This window comes from Hippopotamus amphibius, chromosome 1, assembly GCF_030028045.1.
Source record: "Hippopotamus amphibius kiboko isolate mHipAmp2 chromosome 1, mHipAmp2.hap2, whole genome shotgun sequence".
In the NCBI taxonomy this organism is placed as follows: Eukaryota; Metazoa; Chordata; class Mammalia; order Artiodactyla; family Hippopotamidae; genus Hippopotamus; species Hippopotamus amphibius.
The window spans coordinates 17,558,785-17,571,968 of NC_080186.1; the positions used below are offsets into that span (position 1 = coordinate 17,558,785).

Below are 13,184 nucleotides of genomic sequence, written 5' to 3' on the forward strand. Positions count from 1 at the left end.
GGATCCTCCAAGCAAGCCTGTGAGGTACACAGAGTGAGGATATTGTGATCCCCATTGTATAGATGAAGAGACTGAGGCTCAGGGAGGTGACGTGACTTTTCCAAATTACCCAGCTTATCAATGGCCTTGAACTTTATCTCTTGATTCCTGACTCGTGCCTCCTCCTGGAATTCTACTATGGACCATGGGAAATGCTCCAACTCCCAGTCATTGATAGCCCAGGTCTGGCCTCCAGGCTGCGGCTAGCATCTCACCAGGCTGTGGTGTGGTAGACAGGCTTGTGTTCAAGTCACCTCAGCCTCGTTAGCCCCAGCAGGGAGTAGCCAGAGCTGCTGGGGAGCGTTCAGAGCAGCATTTGCAGCTCGTGTCGTGATGAGCTGATGGGCTGCCTGGGCTGTGGGCTGCTGGCCAGTCTGGAGCAAAGACCCCAGTGAATAGCTACAAGGTATCTGTCCATCTTCAGGAGAGACCATGTTCTCATGTCCATGTTCTCAGGACAGACCATGTCACGACCCTCCTCAGGAACCCTCCATAGCTCCCCACTGCCTTTAGGACAAGATCAAAACTCCTTAGGCCCACATATGAGGCCCTACAGGTCTGGCCCCATCCCAAGCTACCAGATCCATCCATGAAGCATTTTGCTCCCACCCCATGGGACAGACACTCCAGCATGATGCAGTGGTTAAGAACATGGGCTTTGATGTGAGGCAGACACAGCTCCACCACTGCGCGGCCACGAAAACCTTGAACAATCTCTCCTGACTTTAGTTTTCCCATCTGTAAAGGGAGATTCCGTAAAGTACCTACTTTATAAATAGTTGCAAAGACACGAGATAATGAATGATAAGCCTTTAGCCCAGAGCCCACCACTGAGACCCAGTCTTCAGGTTTTACTGTTGCCCAAACTGCCCCTCAAGTTTATACCTCCATGCCTTTAATTCTGCCATGCCCTTTACATGGCATGCCCTTCCCCTCTTCTCCCAGCTGAAATGCCACCTCCTCTGAGACGCCTTTGCTAATTCCCTGGTCAAAGCTAATCCTTTCTTCCCCTGGGTTTCCTGGCTCTTGGCCCGGACCACCAGTTCCACTCTCCCTCTCCCTGTAGAAAGTTCACATCTTGGGTACTAGTCTGGAAGCTCCTTGAGAGAAGGACCTGCTTGTCTGTTTCTGCGTCCGCAGTGCTCAGCACAGGGTCTGGCACACAGGAGGCAGAGTAGATGTGTGTTGAATGACCATGATCTTGTTACTTAACCCAGGAGGATTCAGGGATAGCTTCCAGGAAGAAAGAGCCTTTGAGTTAAGTTTTGGAAGAGAAGTTAAGCAGGCTACAAAGCTGGAAGGGCCAGACATTCCAAGCAAAAAAATTGGAAACAGTCAGGTCACCAAGGCCCAAGGAAACATAGTGCCTTCTGCAAGCAGAAGGAGAGTCAGGATGGCTGGACACAGCTGAAAAATAATTAGCTGGCCCGGCCGGCAGGGGCCTTGAATGCTAGCACTTTATCTCGCTGGCAGCGGGAGCTCTGAAGGGCATTCAGCTCATTTAAGACATGATCAGACATGGGCTTTAGAAACCTCACCCCTGTGCAGATCAAATACATCTACTGTGTACCAGAGTCAGTTCTCAGTGCTAGGGTAACAGTGGTGAAGGAGGCAGACACAGCACTCCCCCAGAATGAGGGCCCTGGGAGACTGCAGATCAACAGGACTCACCTACATGATGCCACTTAATTCTCACATGACCCATTTTACAGATGGGGAGACTGAGGCCCACAGAGGTGCACAGCCTTGCCTGCAGTCACACACTAGAGGGTGCCAGAGCCAAGGTTCTAGCCTAGAGAGTCAGTGCCCCACTCCCCTGCTGTCCTCCCCACTTTCCCTCCTGTCCTCACACACACAGGGAGAGCATACAAAAAGTCCAGGGAGGTGTGCGTGTGTGTGTGGTTTAAGTCTATAGCTGCAGCCTCCTAAATATAACATAAATAAAGAGTGAGACAGATGGGGGGGTTCAAGAACCAGCCCTGCTTGTGAGCCTGTGTGCAGGCCACTTCACCTCTCTGATGTCCGTTTCCGCATCTGTAAAATGGGGCTAATAGTGTTTACCCCACAGGTTGCCATGAGCCTGAGACCATATTTAGAGTGGCCAGCTCAATGCCTGACACACAGTAGGTGCTTAATGAATGCTCTTCCTTGTGTCTTTGGAACTCTCACCTACTGTCATTAGTGGCCCTAGAGAAATATGACCCAGGAGGGAGTCAGACAGAGCTGACCAGAGGTGGGTCGGGAAGCAGAGGGCGACCACCCGCCCCAGCTTGAAAACAGGGCCCCGCGCAGCCACCCTCCTGTTGGCCCAACGCTAACGACTTCAGTGTGTCTCCCCTTTTAGCTCAAATATTTCTGAAATGTGCACTGCTCATTCACACATAGCCAGAGGGGTCTTCGGGCCTCCCCAGCCTGTGCGATCGGGGCCTCCTGATTGCTTTCTTCTGTGCAGTCTCCAGGAAGCAGAGGGGGTGCGGGGGCAGTGGGGCGAGAGCCAAAGCCGCTCCCAGGGCCTGGACCCTGTTTTCCCACCAAGGAAGGCACTCTGGGCTGGTGGCTGGAGGCCCTGGTTCTAGCTGTCACCTGAATGCTGAGACTCTTGTCCACGGAGCTTCAGTTTCCTCATCTTTCCATTGGGATTGTTTTTCATGGTCACTTAGAGCATCCAGGGCTTGGGAACTGGACATTTGCAGGGCTAGCTGGGGTGGGAGTGCCCAGAGGTGAGTGGAAGGGCAGTGTCAGGCAGGATGGGGGGGCGGGTGGCACCAGGGGGACTGGGAAGGGTGTGGGCAGGTGAGTGCAGTCCAGCAAGGGAGCCTCGGAGAGCCACTGACCTTTACTGGGCAGCCCCTGCTCCAACTCTTCAGCTCAGCCCTCAGCTCTCACCACACCCTGGCCCCCACCACCTATTCCCACAAACCATGCTGTTGTCATCCCCGTGCCTTTGCCTTTGTTGTCCCCTCTGCCTTGCACACCCTTCCCACTCAGCCTCTCCTGACTTCCTTGTAACTCATTCTTCAAGCCTTTATCTGTGTCACTTCCTCCAGGAAGCTGTCCTTGAATTGTTTATTTTCTTCCTCTCCCGTACCCAGTTCCCATCACACACAGTACCCCACGCACATCTCTGTTGTGGTCTTTGTCACATCGTGTGGTGATTAATTTATCTGTGTACAGCGAAAATGGCTTCCCCTGCACGCGGGATTGTCATTGTCACAGTGGGGATGGAGATGGGGACATTTCCAGCAATTCACAGGGAGCTTGGTGGAGCCTAGTGGTCCCCAAAGTGTGGGAAGTGAGATGATGTTAGCTAATTTGCAGACGAACATTTCTTTTTTTTAAAGCTACAATCTATTTTTTTTTTTAATTTATTTTATGTATTTATTGGCTGCATTGGGTCTTCGTTGCTGCACACAGGCTTTCTCTAGTTGCGGTGAGTGGGGGCTACTCTTCATTGTGGTGCACAGGCTCCTCATTGTAGTGGCTTCTCTTGTTGTGTAGCACGGGCCCTAGGTGCGTGGGCTTCAATAGTTGCGGCACATGGGCTCAGCAGTTGTGGCTCACAGGCTCTAGAGCACAGGCTCAATAGTTGTGGCGCACGGGCTTAGTTGCTCCGTGGCATGTGGAATCTTCCCAGGGCAGGGCTCGAACCCGTGTCCCCTGCATTGGCAGGCGGATTCTTTACCACTGCACCACCTAGGAAGTCCCAGATGAACATTTTTAATTGTAATAGTCTTGTGTTTATTTTCCTTCTTTTTATGGCAAGTGATATTGGTTTCCCATTTGTAATAATGATAACTTTTTCCTCTTTAAAATGCACTTTAAAAAAAAAAGAGAAGAAATTTTGTAATTAAATAATAGCACAGGCTGTAGGTGGAAACAGCTGAAGTCATGGATGTTGTCCTGAGGGAGCAGAACACGCGCATGTGTTCAAGCCCCATAGTTTTAGGGAGGGAAGAGGATTTCAGCGTTCAGCTGAAGACCTACTAAGTGTGCAGCCCTGTGCTGAGTCTTGGGGCAGGTAAAGAAGGACAGGGGAGAAGATCAGAAGGAACAGTGTGTGAGAGAGAGCACCAAACACTGCAGCTAGAGCACCACTTGTGAATGGAATAGTTGTGTGACCTTGGGCAAGTTCCTAAGCCTTTGTAAGCCTGTTTTCCCATCTGTGAAATGGGACAGTATCAACTATCTCTTGGCATCATTGTGAGAATGCTGGTGTGGGTTTCTGGCTGATAGATAGAGTCTCTCTCTCTCAGTGAACATGAGTTCTCTCCCTCTGTAGATTTTTGAGATCAGAGGGGCAAAGTGTGGAGTATTACAGGGAGGAGGGAAGTGCTGGTGATGGACATAAGGCTTGGTTTTCTGAACCCACCCAGGTTCCTGAGGCCAGAGCCACTGACCCCAGATTCCCCGGGAAACTGAGTTTGACTTTGGTGCTTGGTTTGAGAGGCACAAAGAGGAAACCAGGGCATCCCAGGAAAGCAGCATCAGATGGACCAAGAGGCGCTCCCCAGAGGCTGCGGCCCTTGAGTGAGAGGCTGATGTTTGTCAGATGTTGGCACGCATGGTCTGGGGTGTGGTGGGAGCTGCTTGGACTCGCCTTCACTTACAAGAGCCACCTAATGAGCCCAGAGGAAACGGTGTGTGTATGCGGGCACTGGGTCAGCCAAAAAGCATCACACTCAATCTAAGAAAGAATAGCTGCCACTTACGAACAGTCTGCTCTGGGCTGGCCTGCAAGCTAATAGACCTCCCATCTCATTTAGTCTTCCTACCCACCCTTGGAGGGTATTATGGCCATTCTGCAGGTGAGGAAACTGAGGCTTAGAAAGGTTGCCGGTCTAAGGTTACAAGGCAAGTGGGTGACAGAGCCGGTATTGGGATGGAAGTCTGACCTCCCAACCCCAGTTAATCTGCTCTGCTTACCTGCCTTTTTTGCAGAGGGTGGAGGGAGCTGTCTACATGGAAAGGCAAAAGGCCAAGGGGAAGTTGTAAGGAGAGCACCCTGGGGTTCCACCCCTCCCCGCTACGGTTCCAAGAGTAACAGCTTTCCCAGAGACAGCCTTCCAGGCAGAGCCCAGGAGCAGCTTGGTGAGGAGGGAGCCCAGGAGGAGCCGATCTCCTACGTCCTTCCCAGGGGACCTGCAAGCTGGACCCTCCTCTTAGCCCCTTCCTGTCTGTGACCAGCCAGCCCATTGATTTCCTGTCCTTTTGAGATGCTCCCCTCGCTGGTTCCAGATGTGGTGGGAGGCAGAGGGGAGGGGTGCAGTGGAACCCCCATGGCTGAGCTCCCTGGGAGCCCAGAGTTTGAGCACCAGCTTCTAGTGTGTGACTTTTGGCAACTTATCTGCCCTCTCTGGGCCTGAGTTTCCACCCAGGCGATGAGGATGTCAGTTCACAGCCCCTCCTTTGGGCTGTGGAATCCTCTAGTGCTTGGCCTCTGGGTCAGTCCAAGAATCCAGCCAAGGGGTGGGGCCACCTGCTTGGCGGGCTTGCCTCCCCCCTTCCCCCCCCCCCCCCCACCTCTTTCTGGTCCCAAGCAGAGCCTCCTCTCTCCCTTGTTCCACACAGCTCCCAGCAGCTGTTCCTTGGGCCCAGGCAGAGAGCCCGGCTTGGCGCGTCTCTGGCTGAGGCCGATGAGAGAAAACAGGTTAAAAGTTCAGCCCTTGTTCTCTCCAGGAAGAAAAATCTGTAGCATTCGGAGTGTGAAAAGGAACCCTTTTTTCAGCTCCAAAGCAGCACAATAGAACTTCCCTCCAATTTGCCATCAAAAAGACGCCCTTGGCACTGGACTCCACCGTCCCTGGCACCCTCCTCCCCCCTCCCCAGCCCCCAGTGCAAAGGGACACAGTGACCACAAACACAAGCCGCAGGCGGTCATGAGGACACAGCCGCATCCTCTCTTGTCAGCTCGCGGGTCTGACCGGGCTCACCTCTGGTTAAATGCTTTCATCTAGCCCACCCTCCCATCCATACTGCCCCTGCTCTAGTTCAAGATCTTGTTGCTCCCATTTTGACCTTCATAGCGGCCTGGACACTCTGCCCCCTGCCCCCACTCTCCTTGCCCTAGTTCATCCAGCCCAGGCCATCAAACTAAATGTCTAGAAGTTTATAGGGTAGGAGGCAGGAGACCCTCACCTCCCACTCTGCCACCAACTCCTGTGTGATCTTTAGGAAGTCTCTTCCCCTCTCTGTGCCTCAGTTGCCCGATTTCCAAAATGAGGCAGTTAGGCTAGACTAGGGATAGCGTCTCAGACGGTGGATGTTAGTTTCCTGGAGCACTATGGTGAGAAGCATTGTGTAGACACAGAGTGTGGGGATTGGTTAGTGATGTCTGTCCTGGGCACAGAATTGGAGCGTAGCAGCAAGCATGCCTCTCACTCCCTCTCGCTGAACTAGGTGGTGTAGCAGGTCCAGCTGTGATCCTCTAGGTCTCTCCGCCTCCCCTCTTACAACTATTTGTATTCACACCCCATCTCCACTACCAGACAGCGAAGTGCTCCATAGTAGGGCTTTGCTATTCACCATTTTCTCCCTCAGGGTACCCAGTGCGGTGCTTGGTGCATAATGGGCATCAGGATATATTTGTTGATTGAATGCTTGAGCAATTTACATCTGCTCAGTGCATTGCAGTTCAGTTCAAAAAGTGTTTTGAATCCCCTGTGGCAGGAAAGGGGTAGAGGGGAGGGGTGCTGAGCCTGCTCTGGGGTGAATGGGGATCTCTCTGGCCCTGCGGGTCTCCTTTGTCATTGACTATATGGTTCCTTTCCTCCAGCTGCTGCAATAAGGGGAGGCAAGTGGGGCCCGGCTGGTTCAGAAGCTGATCTGAGTTCCCTGAACCCGCAGAGGGCAAGTGATGGTCTGGCCCCACTGGACACAGTGCTCACCCCCGACACCCTTCCAACCCCAGGGCCTTATCCTAAGGGCGGAGTTGGCTGAGCCCTGGGGGAGGGGGCCCAGGGATGAGGACACGCTGGAGAACCCCAAGTTCCTGAAGAAGGGGGAAAGGTATCACTGACAGGAGGTGTGGGCCAGAGGGCCAACGTGGGATACCTGATGAGACGTGGCTGGGACTCAAGGGAGGCCCTTGTAAGGCCAACATTCCAGTTTTTGAGAATTTGATGCAAGTGGAAAAGGGAACAGAACCCTAAGTTTGAAGTTAAAATCTGAGATTTCCTGAGGACTCTCTGAAGCCCATCCAGGAGACCCCAGATTAAGACCCTTCCCCACCAGTAGAGGAACAAAGAAGCCATACCTAGATTGGAGGGATGTGATTGGCTGAAAGGATGGGGCATGACCATGTGTGAAAGGGCTAGAGTTGGATCTTGAGGGGTGGAGTCTAGAGGAATAGAATCAGATGATTGGCTGGAGCGTGGGAGTAGATGGGATTATGGACTGAGAGGCAGGACCTAAAGCAAGGGTAGTCCATAGGATTAGATCCGGATGATTGTTTGCAGCAGTGGAAGTAGGTGGTGCTCGGTAGAGAAGGCCCTCAAGAGGTAGGTTCTTGGTGATTGACAGTGCTTCGTAGGCAGCTCAGCGGTGACTCTGCTCTCTCCACAGAAACGCTGATGGACTCAACCACAGCGACGGCAGAGCTGGGCTGGATCGTGCATCCTCCATCAGGGGTGAGTCAGTGGTCCCCAAACCCTGCCTGGTCTCCCAGGATGCCTCGGGTTCTGCTGCAGGCCCTGGATGCCCCCACCCAATTCCAGCCCCTTCCCCAGCCCCTTCAGGTCCCAGGACCTGACCTCTCATTGCCCCACCCTGCTGGTCCCCTACCTTTGATGGAGTGCTAGTTACCATGACAACATGCTGGATGCTTTCAGACTTTATCCCATAGAATTCTAAAAGTGAGGCTGAAGAAATTCCGGGTGGTCCAGTGGCTAGGACTCCACACTTCCACTGCTGGGGGTCCAGGTTCAGTCCCTGGTCAGGAAACTAAGATCCCACAAGCTGCACGGTGCTGCCAAAAAATAATAAATAAATACATACATACATACATACATACATACATAAAAAGAGGCTGAGAAGTGGGTACTCACACTACCCCCGTTTTATAGATGAGGAAGGTGAATTGTCATTTCCTGAGCATCCGCGGTGTGTCATTCTATATCAAAGCACCTTTACAAACATCATCTCCAGTCTTAAGCAGAGGAACCACCTCCATTCTACAGGTGAGGAAACTGAGGCTTGGAGAGCTATAGCTACCTGTCAGGGACCCTACAGCTAGTGAGTCATGTGGGCTCAGGTTTGTATCCAGGGCTGTGACTAAGTCTTCTGGGTCCCCCTTCTGAGCTCTTGTCATCACACTTCCTTGGGTCCAGTGGTCTGAGCCCAAGGAGGCCGTGAGCTTCCCAAGAACTTGATCAGGCACATTTGAGATACCTCTTTCTTTCTACAACAACCAGCCCAGCAGTTACCCCACAGGCTGTGGGGTCAGACACTCCTGAAATTCTGTCCCAGTTCTGCCACTCACCAGCTGTGTGATTTTGGGCCGGTTCCTTAACCTGTCTGATTTAGTTTCCTCATCTGTAAAATGGTGATAATAATGTCTTCCTCACAGGACTGTTGTGAGGTTTTCTTGCAAAGTGTCTAGCGCGGTGCCTGACGTGGAGTGGGCTGCCAGTGACGGGTAGCTATAGTAACTGTCACCGTCGTCATCGTCGTCCATTCTGATGTCATTCCCTCCTCACCCCCTGGTCTCTGGGGAGGGCTCTGGGCTCCCACAGCCCATCCCTTCCCTTCCCCACACCCCAGCTCCTCCGCCGCCGGGACTCAGCTGCTGCCCCAAGGAGCTGCATGCCCCCCACCCCCCTCAGGTCTGTGCTCTCAATAGGCAGGGCCCCAGGGTCAGGCCTCTTTCTGTGGCTCTTTCTTGTCACCAATTTTCCATCTGCGAAGGCGGCTGGGCGCACAGCCCCACCCTGCCAGTAATGAGGCCAGGCTGGGCTGCAGGGCCCCCGGACGCAATTATTTGGGGTGTTTAGGCTGCAGGGCCTCCGCATGTTAATTAGAGAGAGGGGAGAAAGGCAGAGTGCTCTAATTAAGTGCTCTAATTAAGTTCCGAAGAAGAGCAGTGATTGTAACAAGGGGCTGACTTTGTCACATGGTGCCACCAAAAAAAAAAAAATTAAATGCAACGTAGGGAGCTTCCGAGCCGACATTAAAGTAGCGGCTGGTCCAGCTCAGCCTTCCCCACGCACACTCACCCTTCACGGCATCAGCCCTCCCTGGACCGGCAGCCACCGCCCCGCCCCGTGCAGACTTGGCCCAGAGAATCTAAGGGAGGCAAAAGGACAAACAACAGCCACTTGAGGGTGACACGTCTCCCACCACTTGCCTCCACCCCCCATCCCCCCCACCACACACACATGCACACAAGTCACATTTGGCAGTTGGGGAAATAGAGGCCCAGAGAGGGGCAGTGACTTGCCTAAGGCTGCGCATCAAGTTATCAGAGCTGGGACGAGACCCAGGACTCCTGGGCCACTGTTGGGTCCTCACGTTTCAAGACAGTGTGGATAAGCATGGGTCTGGGTCTGGGTCTGTGTAACCTGGGTCAAGTGATCTCACTTCTCAGGTCTCTACTTCCTCATCTGTAAAATGGGGATAACCTTACTTACCGCATGTGGTAATCATGACAAAGAAATGAGATCCCGTTACAGCACCCACCTTGGGCCTGGCACAGAAAAGTGGGGTTCACTCTGCTGTTGGGGCTTTTTTGAGTCTACCCTTGTTGGGTCTACCCCAGGTGAAGCCAGTCCAACATCAAGCGGGGCACAGGAGAAGGAAAGGTTGGGTAGCCCATCTCAACAAGCTCTCAGTCCCACTGGGGAGACCAGACCAAGAGGGCTGGGAGCGCCTGGCACTTGTCCAGGCAGGCTGTCCCCGAGGGCCCAAGGGAGAGTTGGTGAATGTGAGCATTGCAGCTGGAGGGAGAGCCCGCCGTCAGAGGCTCCAGAAGGATGAACAGAGAAACAAGAGGTGCTCGAGGGGCACAAAAGTATGAACAAAGGCTTAGCCTGCAACTGAGTTTGGCCTGTGAGCATCTATGGAGGGAACCTGGCATATGCCCTTCCATTCCCAGCTTTCCAGGGCCCTGCCCAGCCCCTCCAGCAGTGGGGCTTGGGAACTCACAGCTGGGTGGGTGAGAGCGCAGGCGGGGGCCCAGTCACATGCTGAAGCACCGACCCCAGGCAGGAAGGCGGCAAGGTCTCCCTCCAGGCACTGTCTTATCACTTAAGGCCCCAGAGCAGAGCTGCTGTCATGGGGAAAGGCCTTGCCTTCCTGTTATGGGGATGAGGGCTCTTCATCCATTGGACTAGGAATCCTCAAGGGCAAGGGCTCTGTCTCCCTGGTCAGACAGGGAGCTCCCAGCAGGCAGAAGCCCTGTCTCCGCCATCAGACTGGTAGCTCCCCAAGCACAAGCTCTATCTGCTTTCAGACAGCGTGGGCCTCTACCTGGCTTCCCTTCCAGGTGGGAGCTTCCCAGGAACAGGGGCCATGTCTTCTTTATCAGATTAGTTACCCCTGGGGGTAGGGGTCACATCTCCTACGTTGACTAGGGGAATACCAAGAGCAGGGTGTGTGCCCTTCCCATTAGATTGGCGTGTGTCCCTCATAGACTGGGGAATTCCTTAGGGCCCGGGCCATGTCTCCCTCTTAGCTTGGAGTTCTCTGATGGTAGGCATCATGTCTCCATCATCAGACTGGAAGATCCCTTAGGTAGAGTCTGTGCCTCCCCCATTAGACTAGGAGGCCCCTAGACGGTAGGTGTCCTGTCTACCCCCATCAGACTGGAGGATTCCCTAAGGAAGAGTCTGTGCCTCCCCTGTTAGAGTGTTCCCTGGGGCTAAGCCCCTACCTCCCCCACCTGACTAGCATTTCACCCACAGTGGGAAGAGGTGAGTGGCTACGATGAGAACATGAACACCATCCGCACGTACCAGGTGTGCAATGTGTTTGAGTCGAGCCAGAACAACTGGCTACGGACCAAGTTCATCCGGCGCCGTGGCGCCCATCGCATCCACGTGGAGATGAAGTTCTCAGTGCGTGACTGCAGCAGCATCCCCAGCGTGCCCGGCTCCTGCAAGGAGACCTTCAATCTCTATTACTACGAGGCCGATTTCGACTCGGCCACCAAGACCTTCCCCAACTGGATGGAGAACCCGTGGGTGAAGGTGGACACCATCGCCGCCGATGAGAGCTTCTCCCAGGTGGACCTTGGTGGCCGGGTCATGAAGATCAATACCGAGGTGCGGAGCTTCGGGCCTGTGTCCCGCAGTGGCTTCTACCTGGCCTTCCAGGACTACGGCGGCTGCATGTCCCTCATCGCCGTGCGCGTCTTCTACCGCAAGTGCCCCCGCATCATCCAGAATGGCGCCATCTTCCAGGAGACACTGTCAGGGGCTGAGAGCACATCGCTGGTGGCGGCCCGGGGTAGCTGCATCGCCAACGCGGAGGAGGTGGACGTGCCCATAAAGCTCTACTGCAACGGGGACGGCGAGTGGCTGGTGCCCATCGGGCGCTGCATGTGCAAAGCGGGCTTTGAGGCCGTGGAGAACGGCACCGTCTGCCGAGGTAAGGGCCACGGCAGGGCGGGTGCCCCTGCAAGTGCGTGGAGTTGGTGTTGGCTGCATTCTTGAACCTGGCAGCTGGGAGGGCAGGCTGGTCAGGGCAGAGGCCTGGAGCTGACCATGATGACAAGGCTTCCAAATCTACAGCCGTTGTTCAGCTTCCTAGAGGGAGGCATTGAACAGCACTTCTTGCATGGTGGTATGTGTGAGTTCTACAGGGGGTGTGCAAGCTGATTTTCGTTGGTATAAGGATAAACAATTCCCATGTTAATTATGTGAGTATTAATGATGGCAAGTGGTGCTTTATTTCATTTTCAAAAGTGATATGGTTTCCTTTTAAGAAAAAGGTATACATCATAGTAAATAACATTTATAAGATAACGTTCACTGAGCTTTTGCTGTGTCAGTCAGTATAGGCCAGGCCACACTGAAGTAACAAAACAGTAAGTTTATTTCTCACTTAATGCTACCTGTCCATCATGAGTCAGCTTGGGATTCCTCACTCTGAGAGCCAAGCAGATGGTGGAGCCACCATTCGAAATGTTGCGATCACCAGGGCAGAAGGAAGGAAGACGTGTGACAGATTATATGTGGGCTGTAAAGCTTCCCCCCAGAATGGCTCAGGCATCACTCCTATGCACGTTTCAATGGTCAAGGCAAGTGATGTGACTACTTCCAGTTCAAAGAGATGGGCAAGTGCAGCCCCACTGCACGCGAGGCCTCCTGACTGCCGTTTTTACTGTGTGCTGAACACTTTAATGTCTAACTCATTTAATCCTCCCAAGAACCCTGTGAAGGAAAGTGCCATTTTATAGGAAGAAATCACAGCTCATACACAGTTCATACAGCAAATAAGTGGAGCTAGCCCGGAGTCTTACCCAGGCAATGTGATTCCTACCACCCTCTTAACCACTGTGCCCCTTAAGTTAATTTAAGGAAAAATATTAAGTAAACAACAGTACAGGTGGTATTTGATTACAGCAAAGAGTCACAAAGGTGCTGTGTAAACATAAGAAGCTATACGTGGTACTGCATGGTGGTGAGAAGGCTGTGAAGGTAGCAGACCTGGGTTCAAATCCCAGCCCTGCCGGTTACTGGCTAGATGTCCTAAGCCAAGTGTGAAACCCTCTCATAGGGCAGTTGTGAGGAATCGGGACCTTAAGACATGTAAAGCACTTACGATGGCTTCTAGTATACAGTAAGAGGTTAATAAATGTTAACTAAATGAGATGCTACATATAAAGCCCAGCGTGGTGCAGGTTCCCTGCAGTGTGAGCTGCGATGGTGATGGTGGTGGCATGGCCTTGAAGAGCCAGTTAAAGTTTGGCCTGGGGTAGTTGCAATGATCCTCACCTTTATGAAATTGTGTTGCGTCCACCATCTCTGTGGCTCCTCCCTCCAGCCCTCTGAGGCAGCATTTTAAAGACCCCTGGAAGGATAAGCGGGTGTATAAGATGCAGGAGCAGTGGCCTGTGGGGAAGCTGCTGCAGTGATCTCAGAAGATGGTGGCTGCCTGGACCGGGCATCCACAGTGCTGGGGAAGAGGAGGGGTACAATCAAGGGGTGTTT

General features: G+C 53.2%; 1 protein-coding gene across 2 annotated transcripts in view; it reads left to right on the forward strand.

The window, feature by feature from the left end:
• The window catches only part of EPHB2 (EPH receptor B2), a 184,316-nt gene that overhangs the window by 56,052 nt on the left and 115,080 nt on the right, over positions 1–13,184 (forward strand). For both annotated transcript variants that reach the window (XM_057744188.1, XM_057744178.1), the window contains exons 2-3: positions 7,600–7,664; positions 10,935–11,619. In XM_057744188.1, coding sequence (XP_057600171.1) covers positions 7,600–7,664; positions 10,935–11,619 — 750 coding nt within the window. The remainder of the gene's footprint in view (positions 1–7,599; positions 7,665–10,934; positions 11,620–13,184) is intronic.